The sequence below is a fragment of the Odocoileus virginianus genome, chromosome 28 (assembly GCF_023699985.2).
Source record: "Odocoileus virginianus isolate 20LAN1187 ecotype Illinois chromosome 28, Ovbor_1.2, whole genome shotgun sequence".
Lineage (NCBI taxonomy): Eukaryota > Metazoa > Chordata > Mammalia > Artiodactyla > Cervidae > Odocoileus > Odocoileus virginianus.
Genome location: NC_069701.1, coordinates 38,122,643 through 38,145,063, shown reverse-complemented (window position 1 = coordinate 38,145,063; position 22,421 = coordinate 38,122,643). Strand labels below are relative to the sequence as shown.

Below are 22,421 nucleotides of genomic sequence, written 5' to 3'. Positions count from 1 at the left end.
CTGGAACAACACTGCCTCCGTCCAGCCCCCTGGGGCCACCAACCGCCGTCCACCAGCCCCCTCCACCCCGCCTCCAGTCTCCTCTCCTCCAGAGTCCACGGTGACTGCTCCACAGGCAGATCCCACCAGTCACTCCGCAGGCGATATGGCCTTCGAGGGCCCCGGAGCCTCTCGGCATCACTGTGTGTCCACGGAGGGCCGGCGCTGCCTGTCCCCGGCCTCGCCCGCCGTTAACCGCTCACGCCCCGCTTGGGTGGGAACTCACTGCTTAAGACTCTGCAGAGCTCTGTGTGGTGACCCCTGCTGGGCCTTTTATATGGTAGCTTCTGCCTTGACTAAACCTCGGCCCCAAATCCATGTGGTGAAGGTCTGCCGACTCCTGAAAACCTGGCATCTCTTGGCATCTCGCCCGTGAAGTTGTCCAGCTCAGAGTCATTCACCTCCCCCCCTGCTGCCGTCGCGGCCCTGACAGTACGCATCTGCTGCCTGCCCTGCACCGTCACGGCCGCTCGTGTAAAACGTCAGTGTCAGTGGACACTGTGAGCGCCCCGACGCCACAGACCAGGCCTTCCTCGTCTCTCCGTGTCCAACCCCAGCTACGGTGATGAGTCTGTGGCCACCAGCGCCTCCTGCCTGGACGGCAGACTCACCAGCTGGGGATGGAGGAGACTAACTTGTGAGGGAGGCTGAGCTGGGCCTTCCGGAAACGGCGGGTCTCCCCTCGGCGGCAGGACGCCCCGAGCGAGGAAGACCGGGAGCCGCAGTGACCATCAGTCAGCGCCCCTAAAACAAGTGCTCTCGGTGGAGAGAGGACGGGTGTGTGCAGCAGACAGGAATGAGAGAACGGTTACTCTGACACTCTGACTGGGAAGCCCTGCACTTAACAACAGCAACAAAAACACCCACAGGGGTACGGAGCACTGGTCCTGTAACGAGTGAGGCTGGATAGGGAGAGGCGGGTATAAAGCCCCAGGGGGCACCCAAGGGAAGAAAATGGGACCTCTGTGGCTATAGTGCAGGAAAAAAAATTTAGCAGAAGTCACAAAAGAGAGCCACCCTGCCTCACCCACCCATCATCAGAGCACAAGCGAGGCTAGAGGCTGGGATGGATGGGCCTCACTTGGCCTAGGAGCCTAATCAAGGGTGAGAAGCCTGAGGACAATGAAATGATTCAAACACGCTCTAGACATCGCTTAGTGGGGGAATCAAGGCCTTGGTCTTGGGATTTACATGGAAGCCCAGGGACACCCCAGGATGCCTGGAGAAAGGACAGCATGCTTCACAGTGGACTAGGCTCAACCAGGCTCAGACACACACGCTGGGAAGGTCTGGCTTCTGCTTATTTCACTCCAGAAGGTGATGGGAATCTCCGCTCTCAGGGTCCCCAGGCTGGATCTGCCCAGAGAGGATCAGGATGCCTCTGGGGACTCATGAAACTGGGAATTTCTCTTCTAAAAAGCTCCTGACACTTGTGACTCTTCTACACTTTGGCACTGGAACCCCAGAATAGGTCAGAGTTAACCTAGAAATTCAGGTATTAGGCATCAGGAGGTGCAAGAGATGCAGGTTCAATCCCTGGGTCGGGAAGATCCCCTGGAGAAGGGCATGGCAACCCACTCCAGTATTGCTGCCTGGAGAATCCCATGGACAGAGAAGCCCGGTGGGCTACATACAGTTCGTGGGGTCACAGAGTCGGACACAACTGAGTGACTGAGCATGTTGGCATCTCAGTCCAGGACTCTAATTTCACCAAAAGCAGTGGCTCCTTAGGAAATCTTACGCAGGAGACAGATTCCATGGGCATTTGGTTTCTAATGTCATGGATCCATTTAAGGCAGGCATTATATCAAGCCCACTGTTCCAGGCACTAGCCTATTATTTTTGGGTAAGTTCAACAAATGATTTGAAGTGGAGACTCTCCTAGAGAGGACTGGACTTCTCTATGCAGTGGACAGTACGAAATCCAGAGTAATCACCTGGAAAGGGGAGGCACGGTATCTGAGGAAGGGGGTATCTGCTCCCTGAGGAAGCATCTGTTCCAAAGCCTACAACAAGGTTTCTCAACTTTCTTCTATCCTAAGAGAGCCCAAAGAATGTGACATGCTGCCATCAGGAATGCCGGTTCTCTCCACAGTGATTCTTAATAAGCTGGTGGTGGAGGAGGTGGGGTGAACGTGGTACCAAGGGGTGTATCAGAGCCTCGAGGGGACGGCCCTGTGTGGATGTTATTGATAAAAAAAGGCTCCCAGGAAGTCTGAAAACACCACTCCCATCCTACCCACCCCCGACTGGAAATCTCGGCAGAAACCTTCCCCGGACCTTGGCGGCTCACCCTTGTGATGGCGGATGTGGAGGTGAGTTTCCTCCGGGTCTTCTTTACTTTCCGCAGATCCTCGTCCTCGTAGAATAGGTCCTAAGCGGGCAGGGGATGGAGTGAGGTTGGGGAGCCCCAACCCCACGAGGTTCTGGAGGGTCTGGAGGGGCTTCCCAGCCTCTGTGTGTGAGGGGCTGTGAGAAGTTACCTGGCCGTGCAGCGGGTCATCACTGCCTTCCTGTTCCGATGAGAAACTCTCCTCCTCTTCCTCAGAGTAATTGTCAACATCAGGAGAACGGTCTGGAAATAGACACATTATTAAGAGAACCTCGCAAGGGGGAGATGTGGCCTGGTGGGGGGGGCTCTGGCCGGCTGGAGTCCCGCTATCCTCAGGCGGAGACTAGGCTGGGGAAGAGGAGAGTGCCCCCGCCCCCCTTTATTTTCAGGGACCCCTAAGCTCCTCTTTCCCAGGATGGAGACTGGGGGTGGGGGTGGGCAGGGCTTCCGACACAACTCATCTTACCAGACAGCTTGGATTTGATCCCCTCGTGGTCAATGGGCTGGCTGGACAGGGAGTAGATCTTTATTTCTGCCACAGGCACGGAGACGTCCTTCACGTTGCTGTGCAGGCCGAGCACCAGGGCGCCTTCGTTCGGGTGTTGCATCACCTACGAGCACGGGCGGCCACGACATGCCTCACACAGAGCCCCGCAGGGCGGCCCGTTTTCACAGACCCCAGCGGACACGCAAGCCACCGGGAACGGCGTTCTGCCAACACATTTTCTTCCTCACGCTCCCCCGCCTACTCTTCTTCTACTGCCTTCAGTCTCACTTTACCTTTTTTTTGGCTGTGCAATTCAGCTTGTGGGATCTTAGTTCCCCAGCCAGGGACTGAACCCCTTGGCAACTGAACTGGTCCTCAGCAGTGAAAGCGCAGAGTCCTAACCACTGGACTGCCAGGGATTCCCTCATTTCACTTTATTTATTTTTAAAATACTTCTTTATCTGTTTGGCTGTGTTGGGTCTTAGATGCGGCACGTGGGATCTCTCATCAGGGAGCCTGGGCTCAGGAGTTGCGGTACAAGGGCTTCGCTGCCACGTGTGGGATCTTAGTTTCCTGATCAGGGATCAAACCCGTGTCTCCTGCACTGATTCTTAACCACTGGACCGCCAGGGAAGTCTCCGTAGTCTCATTTAAAAACTGTCTCCAGAAGTGCCAGGCACGGTTCTGGTCACGTGCTCAGAGATAAAAGTCAAGGCCTGGGATAGAAAATGACTGCTCCTCTCTAGGACTGCAGTTTAGTTAAGTCTTTCACAGAGAAAGCAGCTCTCAGGCTCAGGGGTGGGGGTGGCGCCTGCAGACCGCGCCCACCTGTGCCGGCAACGAGGGAAAGAACCTGAGGGCTCGACACGGGTCCACAGCCTTCGCTCCCCCAGGCCCTCGTTCTGATGCAAGACGCGAAGATGACAGAAAGATGCGCTGGGGCTACCTCACCCTTTGTAAAAGGTGGCCACAAAACTTTTTTTTTTTTTCAAAAATATTTGAAGTATTAAAATACAAAAATACGTTTTAAAATTGATGTGTGGTCCCTTTCTTCTTCCCCTTCATCCGGGCTGAGAAGATTTACTGCGCACACAGGAGAGCCGCACAAACAAGCAAACAGACTGAGGAACGTGGAGAGGACAAAGGCTGCAGGAACCCAGAGGAGCTGACTGGAGCTGACTGGAATGTGAGCTCACATCAAACGATTAATAACTGATTCAGGCAAGAATCATTAACAGAAGCTAAAACTACTGGGTGAAGATATGAGGAAAAAAGAGACTGTTTTGTTACAGGGTCCTCAAACAGCTGCCTATAAAATGTTTTTTTCATTGCTAAGAACAAAATACGTATTAATTAACTTTATATTGGAAGTCCTGGCATACATCATCTTCAATTAGCCGAGCGATAAGACAGCCTCACCAGTAACGGAACAAGTCGACTCGCAGTGCTGCCTGCATTACAGTTGAGGTAACTCTGCCAAAAACTTGGAAGCTGAATGTGATCTTCAGAAAACATCAGACAAACCCGAAAAGAGGAACATTCAATAAAGAAACCAGCTTGTCCTCTTAAAAAAAATGTCAAGGGCATGAAAGACATGGGGAAAATCTGAGGGACTGCAGGTCGAGGGAGATCAAAGGGACAAGTAAACGTAGCCCGCGCTCCCAGCTGATGCCCCGGGCCTGTGAAGGGCGTTACTGGGCCGCGTCAGCATCCTGATCTTCACGGTGGGCAGTTCGCACACGTGAGAGCATTCCTAGTTCTAGGAAATTGACACAGTGCATACTAATATGTGGGCTTCTCAGGTGGCTCAGTGGTAAAGAATCCGCCTGCCAAGGCAGGAGATGTGGGTTCGATCTCTGGGTCAGGAAGATCCTCTGGAGCAGGCCATGGCCACCCACTCCAGTATTCTTGTCTGGAGAATCCCATGGACAGAGGAACCTGGCTGGGCTACAGCCCGTGGGGTCGCAAAGAGTCGGACACGGCTGAGTGACGGAACAACAACATATTAACGTGTAATGGGGCATCATGTCTGCAGCTCACTCTCGGTGGCTCAGAAAAGCGAACAACATGCACGCTGTGTACACAGGCGGGAACTAAAAGGCAGATATGCTAACACTGAAGCGTCGGGGTGAAGGGCAGACGGGAATCCTTCATACTATTATAAGTTTTCTCTGACATTTTTTAAAAAGCTAAAGAAAAAACTTTTGTGAGCAAGGAAGTATTGGATAAAAAGAGGCGTGTCCTGAATTTCCCATAAAAGAGTTAATTTGTAACCTGGAATAAAACAGCCAGGGGGCGGGCGGGGAAGAGCCCCGGCTGGGCTGGGGTCTCTCGCGGGCTCTGAAGGGCCGCGCGCTCACCTCCGCCATGTTGATGAGCCCCACGGCCAGGGTCTTGTAGCCCAGGATGGTCCGGTTCTTGTAACGCTTTCTCCTCTGCAGCATGATCTGCAGCTTGTTGGCATCTCGCTTCAGGAAATGAGGGTACTGCCGGGCACAAAGCAGAGCCGGGCACAGTGAGTCAGACAGGGGTCCTCCGTGGGGTCCAGTCCTGCTGGGGGACGCACCACCATCCTTTGCTTCCCTGGCTCCCCTCCGTATGAGGGGGTGACGGGGATCACTGGCTCCCCTCCGTATGAGGGGGTGACGGGGATCACTGGCTCCCCTCCGTATGAGGGGGTGACGGGGGGGTGAGGGGAGCATCTGGTTCCTCCCAGCCCCAGGCTTCCACTCTGCAGTTGGAGGCCCACACATGTTCTGAAACATGGCCTCTTTCCTTGCCAGGTGATCGAGAGTTCAACCTGGACTACTGGGGTTACGAGGAGAGACGGACATACTAGGATGGAAAAGGAGGAGAAGGGATGGGACAGAGGTTGCAATATGGGGGCAAAATGAGACTGAAGGAGCACCCTCTCCTTCGGGGAGTAGGGGCACAGATTACTAAGGAGAGGAGATGGGGAGGACTGACTGCGGTAGGACGGTGGGGCCAACAGCCCAGTCCAAGGAAAGAGGATGTGATGCAAACTAGCCTATAGCATGGAAAAATGATAACGTCCTGCTGTATAGCACAGGGAGTTATAGTCACTATCCTGTGGCAAACCAGAATGGAAAAGAACATGAGAAAGAATGTGTATGTAATACAGGAAACAGAAAAAGGAGAAAGTCTACGTATGTGTGTATAAAATGGAATCACTTTGCTATACAGCACAAATTAACACATTTTAAATCAACTACAATTAAAAAAAGAAGAATGAGACATGGTGTACTTTGCAGCAGCTCATCCAGGTCTCAGCACGCGTGGTGCGGCAGCCTCAGAGATAGCTCTAGCCATCCATGCAGGCCACAGAAGCTCTGACATTAAGCCATTGGGCTGTTCTCGGATCAAACGATCTCCAGATCAGAGCATCGTTCGAGATCAGGGGGGACATGGCATATTAAATGACCTAAGACTGAGCAGGTTCTCACCTGGAGGGAGAAGGTTAACTGGAGCTCTGTCTCCACCAGTCCACTGGCTGGAAGGATGATTTCGTTGGAGCGAAGAATCCTTTTTGAACCCTGAAACCAAGACAAAATAGATCAAAGCTGCATCACCAAAAATCAGAACAAAAGAAATACTATGCTTGCAAACAACACTTAAACTCTACGAAGAATCTTACCAGTTCAGATATTCCATCAGTCTTTGCTGTACTTGATTAAGCCACTACCATAGACATGATTTTACATGTATTACGCTGTTTACAAAGGGTTTTCCCATGAAAATGACTTGTTACTGCGCCCGAGTTCTCCTTTCCCACCGCCCCTGAGGGAGAGGCAGAAGGGTCGCACCCCAAGGCATGGCAGTTCTCCCCGAGGCTCCTCGGCCGCCCTCCTCCCATCTGACCAGCCACACTGTCCTCTCCCTGGGCCTTCTGGCACGCTGCTTTCTCTTCACGGGTCCTCTCTCATGCTTCCGCACACAGCTCATCAACTCACCTTCCCAGTCTCAGCTTTGGTATCATTTTTTTCCCAGGAACTTTTACTTTAAGTACTGTCTCTGCCAAACCTCACACTGGGTTAGACACCCTAGTGTTTTTGTTCTTAAAGAAAAATAAAGCTGGGCTAAACTGATCCTCAAAGTAAAAAGAGACCAACCAGAGGGTCTGAGGAATGACAGTAAATTTGTAAAAATTACTTAAAAAAATTAAGTTTAATTTAACACGGTGAAGTGACCAGATCTCCAGCACACAGATGGACAAGTTAGTAAATGTCACACCCATGTAACCCGCATCTGTATCAAGATGTACAAGATCTCATTCACTGCAGGAAAAGCCCTTGGACCCCACCCCCAGTCAATCCTGCACCCCTCCTCAGAGGCCAGCGCCGCTGACTCCTCTCACCTGAGACCCGTTTTTCCTGCTCTAAAAGTCCACATACATGGAACCACACGGCGTGTACTATTCTGGTTGGGCTTCTTCGGCCCAACATGTATAATGTGTCTGAGGTTCATACAGGCTGTTGTGTGTATCACATTCCCTTGGACTGCCGAGTAGAATTCTGTCCCACGAATGTACCACGCGTGGCTCCCACTGTCCTGTTGCTGAATGTTCATACTTGGGGCGTTTCTAGTTAGCAATCACTATGGCTAAAGCTGCCATTCTGATTTTTACGTGTCTGTTTATTCCTATTTTATTTTGGTTGCAGCAGGTCTTCGTTGCTGTGTGTGGGTCCTTTCGCTGTGGTGCACAGGCTCTCCAGCTGCCGAGCTCTGGCTCCAGTAGCAGTGCATGGGGCTTAGCTGCCCTGCAACATGCAGGACCTCGGTTCTCCTGCTGGGGTTCGAACCCGCGTCCAGTTGCATGGGCAGGTGGATTCTCAACCACTGGACTAGCAGGGAAGTCCCAAAGCTACCATTCCTGTCCAAGTCTGTGTGGAGGTATTTTCTTTTTCTTGGCTGGGCCCCAGGGGAGACGCACTTGTAGCTTTATCAGAAACGACTAGACCTATTTCTAAAGCGTTGGTGCCATTTTCCACCTGCAGCTGCAGTGTTCGCATCTTGCGGGCAATGGGCATGGTCTGTCCAGGACACACGGACTCTGCTGCGCATGTGCAGAGGACCACTCCGCGGCACTTTGCGTCTCCCTGGTGCCTCATCCCCTGTAGCACCCTCCCAGCCATTTATCGGTCATTTGTAAATCTCCATTTATGACAAGCCTCATCAAACTTCTTTGTCCACGTTGTTTATCATGTTACTCGACTGTAAGTTTTTTTAATTTGTACAAGAATTTGCCAGATATATGAATTGTAAATATTTTCTTGCCTATTCATTTTCTTAATAGTATCTTTTGATGAAGTATTTAATTTTGATTTTCTTTTCCTTTTATTAGTGCATTCTGGGTCCTAGCTAAGAAATCTTTTTCTAATTCAAGGTGGTGAAGTTATTCTGCTATACTGGAGTAGGTATTCTGCTGTTGTCCTTTAGAAATGAAAAACTTGTAGTTTTAACTTTTACGTTTCTTACATATCTCTAATTTTAGCTTTTATGAAATGCAGGTTTTATATAATGCAGGAAGAAAAATTTCCTAAATGTAATATTTCACAATGCTTTTATAATTAGAATACCATTATATTATGCCAATTAAAAATAATAACCTGGAGAAGGAAATGGAAACCACTCCAGTATTCTTGCCTGGGAAATCCCATGGACAGAGAAGCCTGGTGGGCTACAATCCATGACTTAGCAACTAAACAACAGCAAAAAATAATAAAGGAAATTCTGCTTCATGTGTTAGATAACACTTTTTGTAACCTCTATTACGACCAAGAGTCTTGACAAAGTTTTCACCTGAATTTATTTAGGCTCTTAGAATTTAAGAAGTCTCTGGACAATGAATCTGAGAAATACTAAGAATTCAAAATGTGGTTTATATATAGCAGTGGTTTCAACCAGGGCATTTGGCAATGTTTACTGATATTTTTGGTTGTTACCAGTGGGGGGGGGGGGGGTGTGTGTGAGTGTGATGTTTCTACAGGGGAGAGGCCTGGGCTGCTGCTGACCAGCCTGCAGGGCGCAGGACAGCCCCAGGAAACTGCCAAGAAACCCTGCGCCCTCTGCTGTACTAGGTGTGACCTCGGGGCTTGGCAGTGGGAGGGAGTCCTCCCTGCTCCCCAGCATCAGCTCCAGAGCACTCTCCCTCCCGCCTCCCCCAGTCCCTCTCTGAGTGGCTGCCACTGCCTCTCTTCTTGGCTGTTGTTCTTTCTTTTTTCAAATTTCTGTTGTTGTTGTTCAGTCGCCCAGTTGTGTCCAACTCTTTGCGACCCCACGGACTGTAGCACGCCAGGTTTCCCTGTTCTTCCCCATCTCCCAGAGTGCTCAAACTCATCCATTAAGTCGGTGATGCCATCCAACTATCTCATCCTCTGCCATCCCCTTTTCCTCCTGCCTTCAATCTTTCCCAGCATGAGGGTCTTTTCCAGTGAGTCAGGTCTTCACATCAGGTGGCCAAAGTATTAGAGCTTCAGCTTCAGCATCAGTCCTTCCAATGAATATTCAGGACTGATTTCCTTTAGGATGGACTGGTTGAATCTGTGTGGACTCTGGTTTGATCCAAGGGACTCTCAAGAATCTTCTCCAGCATCACAGTTCAAAAGCACCAATTCTTCGGTGCTCAGCCTTTTTTATGGTCCAACTCTCACATCCATACATGACTACTGGAAAAACCAGAACTTTGACTATACGGACCTTTGTCAGCAAGGTAATGTCTCTGCTTTTTAATACACTAAGTTTGTCATAGCTTTTCTTCCAAGGAGCATTTATTTTTGGCTGCACTGAGTCTTTTTTAAAAAAGTTAACTTTTGGCTGCGCTGGGCCTTCATTTCTGTGCTTGGGCCTTGTCTCATTGGGATGCAAGGTCTTGTTGTGGTGGGTTCTCTTGTTGCAGAGCACGGGCTCTAAGGCACCAGGCTTTGGGAGTTTTGGCACATGGGCTTAGCTGCCTCCCAGCATGTGGAACGTTCCTAGGTCAAACCCACGCCCCCTGTACTGGAAGGCAGATTCGTAACCACTAGACCACCAAGGAAGCCCCCTGCTCATTTCCTGACTTTAGTCCGTCACACACTGTTCCTCTCCCCAGGACTCCTCCCACGCTAACAGTTCATGGTTTTGACACGTGCACTTGCGGACATCCCAGCCTCTAAACCCTGTGATTCCGTCTCCCAGGGGTCTCGCCCTCATCCGTGTCCGAGTCCTGCACCCACTTGATCACACTCTGGACCTTATCATTACCGATACTGACGACTGAATCTTCTATGTCACATGGCCCAGTCTCTGATCTCCACTTCCCTTTCTTTCCAGCTCATTCTCTCTGGTGTGTCAACAACAACAATCCTTCGAACCCACCAGGCCTAAGACCTGCTGATCCTCCCGCGTTTCACTCCTCCTCATGCCCACTGTGCCCTCTGCTCATTGCTCGGCTGAAATGCCACCGTCTGGACAAGCGGTCCCTGCCCACCCCCAAGGGCCTCTGCCCGCTGCTGTTCTCCACACTCACCAGGCAGATTCCAACACTGTATAAATCCGGCGGCACAAGCCGAACACGCCTGGAGAGAATCAGGTGATCTGCTCTCTGTTCTGACTTGGACTTTATGATCCCAAACGTGAAGCCCAGTGATCACACTGCATTTTCCCCAGTCTGGGCACTCACCCCTTCACTCCATCCTGACGCCCCAAACACCTCCCCACCCCGCCTTCACGCTGAGCTAACAGCCTTGATTCCTACTGTGCCGAGAAAACTGGAGTGATAGGAAAAGAGCCCCCGCCACATGAGCTCCTGGCCACGTCTGTGTGGCCACGTTCGGTCACACCGGGGGGCTCCTGCCCAGCCCCCCCACCTCTGCTCACCTGCTCACTGACTCTAAGAGGCTCTTCCAGTCATTCTTTCCTCTCCCATACAGTCAACTTTGCTCTCTCTTCTGGATCATTTCCATTAGCAAACAGGCTACTAATATTCCCCTCATTAAAAAAAATCCTCTCTTGTCCCCATATGCCCTGCTGGCTACCGCCCCACACCTCACCTTCCTGTTATAGCAAACTCCTCAACAGCCGGCTGTTTTTGCTCTTGAAGACTTCTCTGGTTGTCTCCTGGCTGCGCTCCGTCAGCCTTCCTACCTGCGCCATTCCCACCACGGCTGCCATCCTCAGGGTCTCTGAGAACCTCCACGGGGGACGCCTCTTCCTCCACTGATCTGAGTTCTGACAGGGCCCGCCACTCCCCCTCCGGCCCCTCTTCCTTCCCGTGGCCTCCCGCACACCACACTTTCCTGGATTTCCTCTCGCCCTCGGCTGCTCTTTCCTGGCCCCCCAGGTCAGGTCCTTCCTTTCCTTCCTGACGTCCCAGTGATGGAGTCCCTTGGCCTCCATCTCTAGACAAGCTCTCTTCTCTGTATCCACCCCCTCCAGTCCCGAGGAGTGCATCCATCTTCTGGTCTCAGATAAGCTGACAACTCTCCAAACTGTCTCTCTCCCAGACCGCTGTTTCCCGAACTCTAAACTTGCACAGTCAACTGTCTATTCAATATCTCTCCTAGGATGTTTAACAGTCACCACAGACATAACATGATGGGCTGAATTCTGGATCTTTCCCCCAAACCGTCTTCACCCACAGGCTTTCCCATCTCACTTAACGGCATATCCACCCTTCCAGTTGCTGAGGCCAAGGCTTCAGTGCGACCCTCATCTCCTGCCAGAATCACTGTCAGAGCTGATCTTCTTGATTCCTCTTTCTCACTGACACTGCTTTCCACACAACAGCCAGAACGATCCTATCTTCCCTGCTCAAAACCCTCCAAGTCAGGACTCGCTGGTGGTCCAGTGGTTAAGACTCCACACTTCCAACGCAGGGGTGCAGGGAGTATGGGTTCGATCCTTGGTTGGGGAATGGGGGAACAATGGAAACAGTGACACGTTTTATTTTCTTGGGCTCCACAATCACTGCAGATGGTGACCGCAGCCATGAAATAAGAAGACGCTTGCTCCTTGGAAGAAAAGCTATGACAAACCCAGACAGCGTATTAAAAAGCAGAGACATCACTTTGCCAACAAAGGCCCGTCTAGTCAAAGCTATGATTTTTCCAGTAGTCATGTATGGATGTGAGAGTTGGACCATAAAGAAGGCTGAGGATCGAAGAAATGATGCTTTCAAACTGTGGTTCTGGAGAAGACTCTTGAGAGTCCCGTGCACTGCCAAGAGATTAAACCAGTCAGTCGTAAAGAAAATCAATCCTAAATATTCATTTAGGGGTCTGATGCTGAAGCTGAAGCTCCAATACTCTGGCCACCTGACATGAAGAGCTGACTCACTGGAAAAGACCCTGATGCTGAGAAAAAGTTTGATGGCAGGAAGAGAAGAGGATGACAGAGGATGAGATGGTTGGATGGCATCACCAACTCAACAGACGTGAGTTTCAGCAAGCGCCGGGAGATGGTGAAGACACGGAAGCCTGGTGTGCTGCAGTCCATGGGGCTGCGAAGAGTTAGACACGACTGGGTGACTGAACAACAAATGCTGCGGAGCAGCCACAAAATAAAGAGAAAGACCAAACCCTCCAGTTCACACAGAATAGAAGCCAGAGGCCTTCCCATCGCGGCGTAGCCCCCATCCCCACCGCTGTCCTCTCCCCTCCTCTTCCTCTCACTCCCCTCCAGCCTCAGCGGCCCCTCCTCCTTTCTCTCCATCCTGCCACACACCTGCCAGCACCTCCCTGCTCAGGCGCTTGCCCTGGCTTCTCCCTGCGCCTGCAGGGCTCCTCCTCTAGGTATCTGCACAGCTTCCTCCCCCACCGTCTTCAGAGTCCCTGCCATCTTCTCAGTGAGGCCACCTGTGAGCACCACGTATGACCGGTAACTTCCTCCGCCCCTGGGCGTGCTCCATCCTCTTGACTGCATTTTATTTGTGCCCCCACCCCCACTGGGACACATCATCACCTTCCAACAGCAGCGGCCCTCATTATCTGAACTCTCACTATGTAAACGTGTGCTGTAAATACCCAGAAACGTTTCCATCCCAAATGCATTATCTGAACTGCAAACTTGTGAACGTGAACCTGTGTGCGCGGGTAACAGGATGTAGACGCAGAGCAGCTTACAAGGTCACACCCAGCTCGGGCACTTTCAGAGCCCAGCACAGTACCAGTCTCATCTTTACTGCCCTTCAGCAAAGATTCGGCCCCTCGTGGGTCCCAGAATTTGCTTCTTCCAGGTGCCAGACACTACCAACTTGGGTCCAAATTCAAAATTATCTTCAGTATCTTTTAAAATCTGTAGAACCATATATCTTCATTTGCAGGATAGAAGCAAAACAGTTTGTGTCTGATGCTATAGTACCACTGACACTTGGAATTGGTTGGTGGCTCAGAGGGTAAAGAGTCCGCCTACAATGCGGGAGACCCAGGTTTGATCCCTAGGTTGGGAAGATCCCCTGGAGAAAGGAATGACTACCCACTCCTGGAGAGGTCCATGGACAGAGGAGCCTGGCAGTCACAGTCCGTGGGGTCACAAGGAGTCAGACACAACTAAGCAACCAGAACTTTCACTTTCACAGTACCATTACTTATGACACATAAAAATACCCATTAATGAGTCTTAATGTATTAAAAATTAGGTTACTAGTGTTTTAAATGCTTCTTTTTTAAATAGAGAAATTCTTGGTGGATTGTTGGGCATTCCCTGGCGGTCCAATGGTTAGGACTGTGTGTGTGTGTGTGTGTGTGTGTGTGTGTACATGTATATATATACACACACATGTATATACATACATATATATATATAATTCTAATCTTCACTTGAAAACTCAAATGTCATTTATTTTACTGGCCAAAAATATTCTCAGTTGTTTCCCCTCAAAGTGACAGGCTCACACTGCTGATTTTCAAGAAACTATCTTCCAAATTCCTGAGTCTGAGTAAGTTTGTCTGTAAGCCCTTCTTTTGATACGAACGGTGTTCCGTGAAAAAGCAGATACTTCAAGTCACAGCTCAGTCGTCAGGCAGCTTCCTCCGTGAGCAGGAGCACTATGTGCACATTTCCATTTCATCACGCAGACTATTCAAAAGGCATGTGCTCCAGGGCTGAGACAAAATAAATGAACAATTCTTACTATCCTTCTTCAAGGACATTCTTAAGCAAAGCTGGCTTTCCCCGTTTTCCTTGCAGGCTGTGATGGTGGACACACGATGACTGCTGACACAAGGGGGAGGCCACCCTGGTGTGAGGGGAGGACCAGCTGCTTTCTTAGAGGAAGCACTGCCTGAAGCTGCCCACCCTGGCCAGGCGCCATAGCAGCCCATCGCGGGGGTTATTTTACGACAGGAGGTCCTGGTAAGGAACACAGAACTAACAAGCCACCACCCACCGGAAGAATTTGCGGAAGGTCAAAAGGAGACACCAGACCGTACGTCATACCAACGTCCCTGGGTCCCCCTCGCTGGCGAACATCTTGGCTGGGCAATGCAGGCGCCCCCAGGAAGCACCCTGGCCAGAGACAGCCTGGAAACTCATCCCATCACCATGAAACCCGACGCTGCGCCCCGCGTGGCAGAGCGGTCCTCCTGGGTTCCCTTACCCTGCTGCTCTCCGCCCAGGCGTCTCTTCCCAATCAAGTCTCCTGCTTTTTCAGCATGTGTATCTCCTCGGACAATCCATTTCCAACTGTTAGACAAGAGCCTGCTCTCGGTCCCAGGAGGAGGTCCCACTTCCTGCAACAGCTTCATCAACCACTGCGCTTGTAATTTCAGTGCAAATGTCAACAAGGTGGAAAGGCCAAGTCAAGTCACAGCACTATCATGAAAACAGGTCTGACCTCCTGTATCCTGTGAGGGGTCTTGGGGAGCCCAGGCTCTGCAGACCCTATTTTGAGGATAGCTGCTCATCAGCAGGTAAAGGTCCTTAAAGACAAGAGTTTGGGTCTGTTTTGTTCGCTGCTCAATCTCCTGTGCCTAGAACGACACTTAGCCTATAACAGGTGCTCCATAAATATTTATTAGATGAATGCGTAAATGAATAAATAAGTGACTGGATAAATGAATGTATTAACATCTGTAATTACTTTCAGCTGCTTGGAAGTCGAGCAGAAAATTTCGGATATTTGTAGTTTTTGGGTATAATTTAAAATTTTACAGAATGTTAAATATTTGATTAGGAAAGAAAAGAAATTATTTCTTTTGGCAAAGGCGTTTAACTGCAGGGAAGGCAAAAACAGCAGGGAACTTTCCAAACCACACCAACAGTGTTTGCACTGGAAAGCACTGGCTTTTAGCAAGGAAATAATTCCTGAAAACTGGAACGCTGCCTGTGACCTAGAAACGAGTACAAAATAGGGAAAGGAGGAAAAGACACCACAAGTTTCCACTTGCCCGTCACGGCCCCTCATTTGCTTTTTCACCTCATGGTGTCTGGAATGTCTCACAGAATTGGGAGGAATTAGCCCTGGTGGCTTAGTTGGTAAAGAGTCCGCCAGCCAATGCAGGAGAGCTGGGTTAAAAATCCCTGGGTCTGGGAAGATCCCCTGGAGAAGGAAAGGGCAACCCACTCCAGTATTTTTGCCTGGAGAATCCCATGGACAGAGGAGCCTGGCGGGCCACGTTCATGGGGCTGCAAGAGTTGGACACAACTTAGTGACTAAAACCACCATGGACCGAGATGAACAGGGAGTTTCAGTGTAAGTGGCACACAGAAGTCACTGGGAGTAATTAAAATGTTTCAAGTTGTTTTTTTTTTAAATGTGTCTTTATCCATGTAGCCACACCAGGTCTTAGCTGCCACACTGGGGGTCTTCAGCTGGGGCATGTGAACTTTAGTTGTGGCAGGTGGGATCCAGCTCCCTGACCTGGGCCTCCTGCATTGGGAGAACAGTCTTAGCGCTACACTGGACCACCAGGGAAGTCCCAAAATGTTTCAGGTCTCGAGGACTAAATTAACATAATGTATTCATCTCAGAAAGAGAACTGAGGACTTTAGTGTATGGTTCATGTACTACGAAAATGCTACAGACGTGGGTTTTAATGAAGCCAAAGAAACTGCTGCATAACAGGTGAGCCAGTAACCAAACATCCTGGTTAGTAGGGAGTGGCCACACAGCTCCCTATTTCTCCAAGAAACAAAACTCCATGAATCACAAATACACTCTTCTTAAGCTGACGAATTCCATCATTTCATGGATCCAGAGGCTCTTCAGACTCTCAGTAAGGCAGAGGGACCCGTCACTAAAAAGGCGTCGGTTAGGGAAGGTCCTGGTTGCAGTTTAATGGCCACCCGAGTGACGGCTCTCTGCTTTCTACTCCTGCCACTTGGAGATCACCCGGCAACAAGCAGACCCCCTGACCTTTCTGGAGCTCGGTTTCTCTTGAAACTGAAATTCCAGAACGCTTAGAGTATGCATCTTGGTGAAATATTTTGGGTCCCTTGGAGATATTGAGTGAGTTCAAGGAATTAAATGTGGGGATTACACAGAAGATGAAATATCCCAGTAAATTTTAAACTGTCAAGCCTGAAATAATAACCTATAAATTTCTTTCACCCTGTGAAAAACCGCCAAAGCTGTCTCCCCAACCCATATATCTGCTTATATCCAGAAATCCCAGGAATAAGACTGAAACCTACACTTGCCATCCTAGTAATTTCTGAATTTCTTGATCTTCATGCTAATCCTGTTAATAGGCAGGGCAGGGAGAGCCACTTTTATCCTTCAGACAAAGAAACTGAGACCTAAAGAGACTGAGTGCTTTAACTAAGAGGCAGAACTGGGATTCAGTATTACGTGAGCTGGACCACCTTCCCAGAGTTGTATCTTCTTTGCTGAGTGAAGCTGGTCTCCTACCAGCATCTCTGAAGCCCTGACAGTGGGCACAAGGTTACCAGCTTCCGTGGGCCCTGAGCAAACAATCATGCTCAGCTCACCTGCAGCTTCACAGCGATGACCACCGAGTTAAGATCTTTGTCCATTTCTTTTAGCATGACGAGTTTCTTCAGGGTCAAGCTGAACAGCCTAGAAAAATTTAGAGAAAGAAGATCCAGTCAAAGGTAAGGAACTTATGAGAAAAGAGACACACCATCTGTTGCGGAAATGCTGCTCTACCTAGAGGAAGAAAGTCAGAATGCTCTTTACTGGGTCCATCGTCAGTAAAAGAGCACTCTTATTTAACTTTTGTGCTTGCTCAGTGTCAAAAGGTATATTGTTCTGTGAACTTTTGTGGGTGTCCCTTTATCTCCGGCAAAGACCAACATGCCTTTCCACTCCTGATATGTAGGAGCAGTTTCAGTGGGAGGGGGGAGTAGGCTGGGGTTGGGGGCATCAATGTTTACTTTGCTTGCCCAGCTCCTCCCCTACCTTTCAGTCTAATCACCCGAGACACTTAGAGATGCAAATCTTTATCAACAAGGAGATGATCCACACAAACAGAACAGAAGCCTTTTGGCAGGAAACGCTTTCAAAGACCACTGGTTCGATTTCAGCCAAACTTTGCATCAAACATGGAAAAACTCTTCAGGGCCACGATGAGGACATACCCCTTAATTAAAAGCGACAGGGCTGTCCCTCATTCTGGAGTCTCAGCATCTCTACTCTGACTCGACCTTGGCCTCCAAGGCAGGACGACCCTGGACTTCTAGGGGGAGCCAGGAGGGAAACCTCAGATGCTGCCTCTCAGCTCCTGGGCTGAGTGGCTCATGTCCTTTTCCTCTCATCGCTGGAGGACCGAGGGGCACACGTGGGATGCTGCTAACCCGAATCAGGTCCTGAGGCTCCCGACTCGGTCCTGCGCTCATTTTTCCCCTGATTCCCAGTTCGTCTCATCTTTGCGCTCCCTCCTCATGCTCTAAGCTCCAGTCGCCCTGAAATCACCTCCGCTCCTCTGGTGCCCAGACTCGCTCACCTCTGGGCCTTCTACCAAAGGGCAGGGCGCACGACGGCCACTCGGCAAATATTTGTTAATGAAGTTTAACAACTTCCTAACAGGGCCTCTAGGGAAAACCAGGTAAACAAGAATGTATGTTGAAGAGATTCATGAAAAAAAAAAAGGGGAACAAATCCAGATCAACAGAACTCAATTCACCCTTGCCCCAAACACTTGGCTAAGATCTGGTAACTTCTGAAGGGAGCAAATAAATCTCTTTCTTTCCTTTTGCTTTGAGTCAGAATCAAAATCAACTAAAAGAAAGTCTATTAGGTCTTTTCATATATGTTATTTCACCCAGACTTCAAAAACATGACTCCGTGTGTGACCGTGTGTGTGTGAAGGGGGTGGGGTGGGTGGGTGGGGAAGGTTCACCGCTGTACCCATAGAAGAGGAAGCAGATTCTAAACAGTCATGACTCAGCTAAATGCCCACAGCCAGTAAGTGACAGGACTGTATTCTAAACTCCAGTCTCCTCGTGGTAAGCAAATAATATCCCCTAATCCTCAGAACCTGGAAATCTTTTTCATAGCAAAAGGGACTCCAAAGATGGTGTTCAGGATGCTGAGGTGGGGAGGCGATTCTCGATTGTCTGGATGGGTCACTAGACTAATCAAGTCTTTCTAAGTGGGAGGCAGGCAGGCCGAAGTCAAAGAATGAGATATGACCACAGAAGCAGAAGTCAGAGTGATGTGTGTCTGGCTCTGAAGATGGAAAAACCCCCGGGTTCGGGGCCATGGAATGTAGGTGGCCTCTAGATGCTGGAAAAGCAAGAAAACCGATGCTCCCTGGAGCCTCCAGAAGCAATGCAGCCATGCCACCACCTTGAATTTGGCCCAGTGAAATCCATTTTGGACTTTTGATCTCCAGAATCATGGAAATAAATGTGGGTTTTGTTTTAAGTCACTGTGTCCGTGGTCTTTTGTTACAGCAGCTGTTGGCCTCGGCCCTGAGGCCTCCCTGACACGGCTGCCGGCTCTGTCACTGACTGGAGCTTCTGCACTTGTGCTCCTGAAACACGCTCGGGTCTGTTAAGTAGGAATCACTGCAAGTTCCTGCTTGCCCCCCGCCCCCTGCCCCATCAATGACTACCCGCAGCATCATTTGATCTCCTTTCCCTTCAGAGTAGAAATGTGCTGGCCCAAAGGAACTCTGGTGCTGTCAACACCCAAGGGATTGCTATACTTCACATAGTTGACGATTAAGAAATGTAACTAACTACACTGTTTAGCTGATTTCTAAGACTCGCTGGAAAGGAAAGGGAACACGACAAGGAAAGGAAAGAGAAAGGATGAACAACATGGAAGAGACTGGATATCCCCAATTTTGTTCCTCATCTAAGGCTGTTAATTACGAACGCTTCTGATAAGTTATGTTTTTGTTTGTTTCAAAGCAGGGGCTTCCCTGGTGGCTCAAGTGGTAAAGAATCCACCTGCCAATGCAGGAGACCCGGGTTCCAGCTCTGGGATGGGCAGATCCCCTGGAGAAGGGAATGGCTCCCCACTTGAGTATTCTTGCCTGGGAAATCCCATGGACAGAGGAGCCTGGCGGGCTACAGTCCATGAGGTTGCAAAGAGTCAGACATAATTGAGTCACTAACACTTCCGCTTTCAAAGCAGCTACAAACGGATGCACTGGTACTAAATAAACTCACTGTAAGAAGAGCCACAGGAGGAAACTGGGAACATGTGTGTTTCTGCCTCTGCTCGCCATCCTTCACTCTCTCATACATTCCACACTTGAGTGAGCATCTCCTGAACACCAGGCACGGCGACGGCGGGAGCCGGGAGGATGTGGTCCACAGCCTCGTGAAGACAGCCTGGTAGGGAACACAGCAACGACTGACACGACACTCCTGTCCTCAGCGATTTTAGGCCCCAGAAGACTCCGGACCATCTCTCCTTTCACACAGCATATACAACACTGCAGGCAATATGGTGGCATCCTTTTCAGGAAGGAAAAGCACACTACAGACCAATAAATATTTGGTGAACCAATGAACAAACCTGTATGCCACAGCACCTGATGTTAACAAGAAAGCCAAGAATGATTCAGTCCCTTAGATAACAAAACATTGATTAATGGCAAGACTGGATGTGTTTAATGTTTGCTCAGAAACCAGACACACCACATATGATTTCCATACTATTGGCAGTGAGTTCAATAGGTCTTTTTAGTTGTTTGTTTTTAGTGGTATCACTCAAGGGGATGTGGGGACGTAAATGTATTCCAGTTCTTCATAGCGTTAAGAAAAATGTCTGTAACTCATTAAGCATCTGCATGTGTGCATGCTCAGTCAGTCATGTCCAACTCTTTTGTGACCCCATGGACTAGAGCCTGCCAGGCTCCTCTGTCCACAGGACTTCCTCCGGCAAGAGTACTGGAGTGGGTTGCTATTTCCTCCTCCAGGAGATCTTCCCCACCTAGGGAATTAAATCAACGTCTCCTCCATCTCCTGCATTGACAGGCGGATTCTTTACCACTGAGCCATCTGGAAAATCCCCATTCTCATGTAAGTCTTACAATAATTCTAAGATGTGGGTGCTATATCCACCGTACAGACAAGGATGTCGAGAAGGATTAAGAAACTTGCCCAAGGTCACACAACAAAGTGGTTGAGCCAAGACGCAAACTTAAGTTTATCTTAGTACAGAAGTCAATTAAAACCAGTACAAGGCACTTATTTGACAATCAGAAGAAATTATTTTAATTACAAGTAAATATTTTCAACATATATCTTAACAGAAAAACTCTGATTAAATAAGACACACACTCACACAATACTGACTGAAATAGCCGCAGATGGAGTTCTGAGGATGACAGCCTGGCAGGACATTCTGACTGAAGGTGTCTCAACAAACACAAGACTGAGTTAGATGCTGATCGCAGGGTTTTCTGTTAGCCTATGTTTTTATTGGTTGGACACTTCTTATGCAGTAAGGCCTTGCCCGATCATACTCCTGCTTTCATCCATTTTTCTACATCAGTAAAGATTTGGCTCTTACTCTGTTAGAAACGGGGAGCCACTCACTGGCTTTAGGTGAGACAGACACAGGCTCTTCAATAGCTTCTTTCAGCTGCTCTACTAGGGCAGAATGAAGGGAAGAAAAGGAAAAGGGGGAAAAGCTGAGAGTGAGGAAGCAACTACAGTACTGCAAAACTGCAGATGACAGACGTTCGGAGCCTGGGAGCAGACGGGGTAGTGAAAAACGGCTTGAATCCTGCATATACCGCTGAACACACAGGGGTTTGGATGAGAACATTTGGAAATACGCACAGGAAGATGAAGTCAGAGGAACACTGATGGCATAATCTCTGCTTGTGAGCAGTTCTTGGGAGGATGGGGATTAAGTATATCCAACAGTTCGCCAATAAATATAACAGTGCATACATAATACAAGGGCTAAATTACACAAAAGGAGATCATGAGTAATTGAGCGACAGTTTCAGTAAGGATATGTTATCTGAGCCCAAGTAAATTCTCTCCAGAAATTGCTTTCTTTTAGATCCTATTGGACTAAATCTGAAAGAAGAAAGAAGAAAGCTTGACAACCAGGTAGCAAAGGGAACAAAAATACATTAAGAATCTTTAAAAACCTTCTAAATTATTCTAGTTTGTACTCTGCTGTAAGATAAAACAGAAACCACCTTAAGTGATATCTACAAATGATCCCCAGTCTGCATGTAACAGCTGTTTCAAACTTATTCCCAAGCAAACTAGAACTGGACGGCTCAGCAGGAGAGAAACAGTTTCATAATCCATCTCAGCCCCCACCTCCTTCCTGACAGGCCATCAGCGAACAGTGCAGTGGCCATGTTTTGGACAGAAAAAGGGAGAAGAAAGGAGAAACAGAGATCTGGATGAAATAAAACACTGAAAATCCTGTCTCTGGATCAAACGGACGGTCCTTGTGGGACCAGAGCAGATAATTGCTGGACTAGACGCCAAGTGGCCTGGGTTACTCTTTTGTCCCAAGAAATGGCTGCGTCACACGAGCAAGCCTTGCCTCTCCCCCCTGCAGATCTTTAATCCTAAAATGAGAAGAGCAAGCTCTGCCTTACCCCCTCCAACCCGTTTATAAAGATAAAGAGCACACTAGTAGAAAAAAATTATGGGAAAGCTTTTCTTCTGTGGGACTAACTCTCCATTTCTATAACTGTCTCCATTTTAACACGGTACTGTGGAAGTCTGCATGAGCTTCAAAAATCAGAACACAAAAGGCAAATTTCTGAGCAGTGTTTTTTACGGCTTATGAGGTTACTTGACTATGTAGATACTGAACTCATTATTTCACATGAAATTGCATAATTCTGACTGTGAAACAACTAACTAAGGCACCACAACTAGAGAAAAGTCTGTGCACAGCAATGAAGGTGTTATTATTTTAAAATGAGTAATCTTAGGGCTTTCCAGGTGGTCGAGTGGTTAAGAATCTGCCTGCCAACGCAGGGTTCAATCCCTGCTCCAGGAACTAAGATCCCACATGCCTTGTGGCAGCTAAGCCTGGGCACCACAGCTACTGAAGCCCGTGTGCCCACAGAGCCCGCGCCTGCAACACGAGAAGCCGTGGCAGTGAGACGCTCACACACCACAAGCAGAGAGTAGCCCCCACTCACCGCAGCCAGCACAGCCAAAATAAAT

General features: G+C 49.2%; 1 protein-coding gene and 1 long non-coding RNA gene across 4 annotated transcripts in view; both read right to left on the bottom strand.

The window, feature by feature from the left end:
- Nucleotides 1-22,421, bottom strand: part of PACS1 (phosphofurin acidic cluster sorting protein 1) — a 142,366-nt gene that overhangs the window by 20,707 nt on the left and 99,238 nt on the right. For all 3 annotated transcript variants that reach the window (XM_070457664.1, XM_070457665.1, XM_020906499.2), the window contains exons 2-7: nt 16,785-16,872; nt 6,323-6,412; nt 5,219-5,344; nt 2,838-2,982; nt 2,523-2,614; nt 2,333-2,413 (exon numbers count right to left, since the gene is read on the bottom strand). In XM_070457664.1, coding sequence (XP_070313765.1) covers nt 2,333-2,413; nt 2,523-2,614; nt 2,838-2,982; nt 5,219-5,344; nt 6,323-6,412; nt 16,785-16,872 — 622 coding nt within the window. The remainder of the gene's footprint in view (nt 1-2,332; nt 2,414-2,522; nt 2,615-2,837; nt 2,983-5,218; nt 5,345-6,322; nt 6,413-16,784; nt 16,873-22,421) is intronic.
- On the bottom strand, nt 13,668-16,778 carry LOC139031895 (uncharacterized). The gene is made up of 2 exons (XR_011484409.1): nt 14,452-16,778; nt 13,668-13,957 (listed from the first exon to the last, which is right to left on the bottom strand). It is a non-coding gene; the product is annotated as an uncharacterized lncRNA (long non-coding RNA).